The following is a 1,892-nucleotide window of genomic DNA, read 5'->3' as shown; positions in this document are numbered from 1 at the left end:
TAGTTTAATTTATACAATATTATGTATTTGCATGCATACTTCTATATAACAGCATAATATCTAATAAGTATTCAAGTGTATCATTTAATGCCTGTATTTTCTAAATGATCTTAGTTAATAATACAGTTATCATGTTTCATCCATTATCCTAAAATGGATGCTGTAGAAATTCTGTTGTGTTGTGTATGTAACACTGTCCTTTTGACTCTTTTTACAGGTAGTTTTCCCCAATATTTCAGTTATTGTGATGGTGCTACAATCATCATTGTGTGCAAATTCTTCTGAAGGACATTCACTTTTGTTGATTTGTGTGTACTTTTTAGTATATAACCCTGTAGAAAGGCAAATGTTAATTGTCTGTATCAAAAGGAGGCTATAAATTCCTATAACTTGGTTGTTTTTGAATTTCATAATCACCATCTGTAAACCAGTCAGACAATGTGTTGCATTGGAACAATCATCTCAGGCCTGGAATCCTTTGAGAGCCTAGGCCCTGATGTTACACCCACAGCATCCACAGCTTAGGAGAGAGGTATGGGATGTATTTCCTCAGAAAGTATTAAATACTTGGACCTAGTGTCCTGCTGCCTGACCCAGATGACCTCTGCCTCCTTCTTCCCAAGTTGTGGGATGTCCTTATCTAAGAAGTACCAAGCTCATGAATATGCAAATCATTCGAGTCTGTGATAGTAAATACAGGGATGCGCACACCCCCAAAATAACTTATGATCACTGTCCTCCTGACAGTAACTGAATACACAGGACCTCACCATGGGGTGGAGCTGGATCATTCTTTTCCTGATGGCAGCAGCTACAGGTATGGTGGTCCAATTTCCAGACTTGAGGAGAGACCATACACTCAGGTGATAGTGGCATCTACTCTGTCTTTCTCTCCACAGGTGTCCACTCCCAGGTCCAGCTGCAGCAGTCTGGGGCTGAGGTGGGGAGACCTGGGTCCTCAGTGAAGTTGTCCTGCAAGGCTTCTGGCTACACCTTCACCAGCTACAATATGCACTGGGTGAAGCAGAGGTCTGGACAGGGGCTGGAGTGGATTGGAAGGATTTATCCTGAATATGGCAGTACTATCTACCATCAGAAGTTCCAGGGCAAGGCCACACTGACTGCAGACAAATCCTCCAGCACAGTCTCCATGGAGCTCAGCAGCCTGACCTCTGAGGACACAGCTGTCTATTACTGTGCGAGACACACAGTGCTGCAACCACATCCTGAGTGTGTCAGAAACCCTGGAGGAGCAGGAAGCTGCGCTGGGACTGAGAAGACAGAGAAGATTAGCCTGGAGACTTCATCAGAAGTAATCATCTTGAGCATTCATTTTTATGCTTCTCTCCACATCCTACATTGCCCTTGCCAATGTTGTAAAGGGACATTTTTGAATAAAGTGATGTTGATTTAGGATGTCCGTATAGAACACCACATGTTTCAACATCTTCATCAGTGACAACCTCCACTGGCATGTTTTTTCTTTAATAAAACAATAAAAAATGCAAACCCATGATGATGAATTTATGGAGACTGTCTCTCACACACAGGTAATCCTAAGCAGGTCACAGTGGTGGCCCAGCTTTCTGCAAAGAATCTTCAGTAGCCCAGGTGAGATCCTAGCTGTGAGGAGACTGATCTTTTTGAGGTCTCTCTAGCCAGGATGCTAGAGTCCAGCTCCACCATACAGGGAAAACTGAGGCAGGTCACAGCATTGGTGAATGGTCAGCTTGTACCTGATGTTTCTCTGTGTACTTTAATTCTTCATCTTTCATGCTCATAGCCTTTCTATTTACATGTTAACTTTTAAAGCTCTAGGCTGGTAGCCTTGCTATTTACACCTTGGCAGACAAAACAAGTAGAGTTTTACAAACCTCATAGACACATACACA

At 42.7% G+C, this 1,892-nt stretch overlaps 1 gene segment (V, D, J or C); it reads left to right on the top strand.

Moving 5' to 3' along the window:
* Positions 1 to 771: 771 nt before the first annotated feature.
* LOC127186439 (Ig heavy chain V region 3-like) lies at positions 772 to 1,414 on the top strand. The segment is given in 2 exon segments: positions 772 to 817; positions 900 to 1,414. Coding segments are annotated over 2 exon segments (561 nt in total).
* Positions 1,415 to 1,892: the final 478 nt, after the last annotated feature.

This window comes from Acomys russatus, unplaced genomic scaffold (assembly GCF_903995435.1).
Source record: "Acomys russatus unplaced genomic scaffold, mAcoRus1.1, whole genome shotgun sequence".
Taxonomy (NCBI): Eukaryota; Metazoa; Chordata; class Mammalia; order Rodentia; family Muridae; genus Acomys; species Acomys russatus.
Note: the sequence above shows the minus strand (reverse complement) of the source record. Positions and strands in the feature narration are given on the sequence as shown.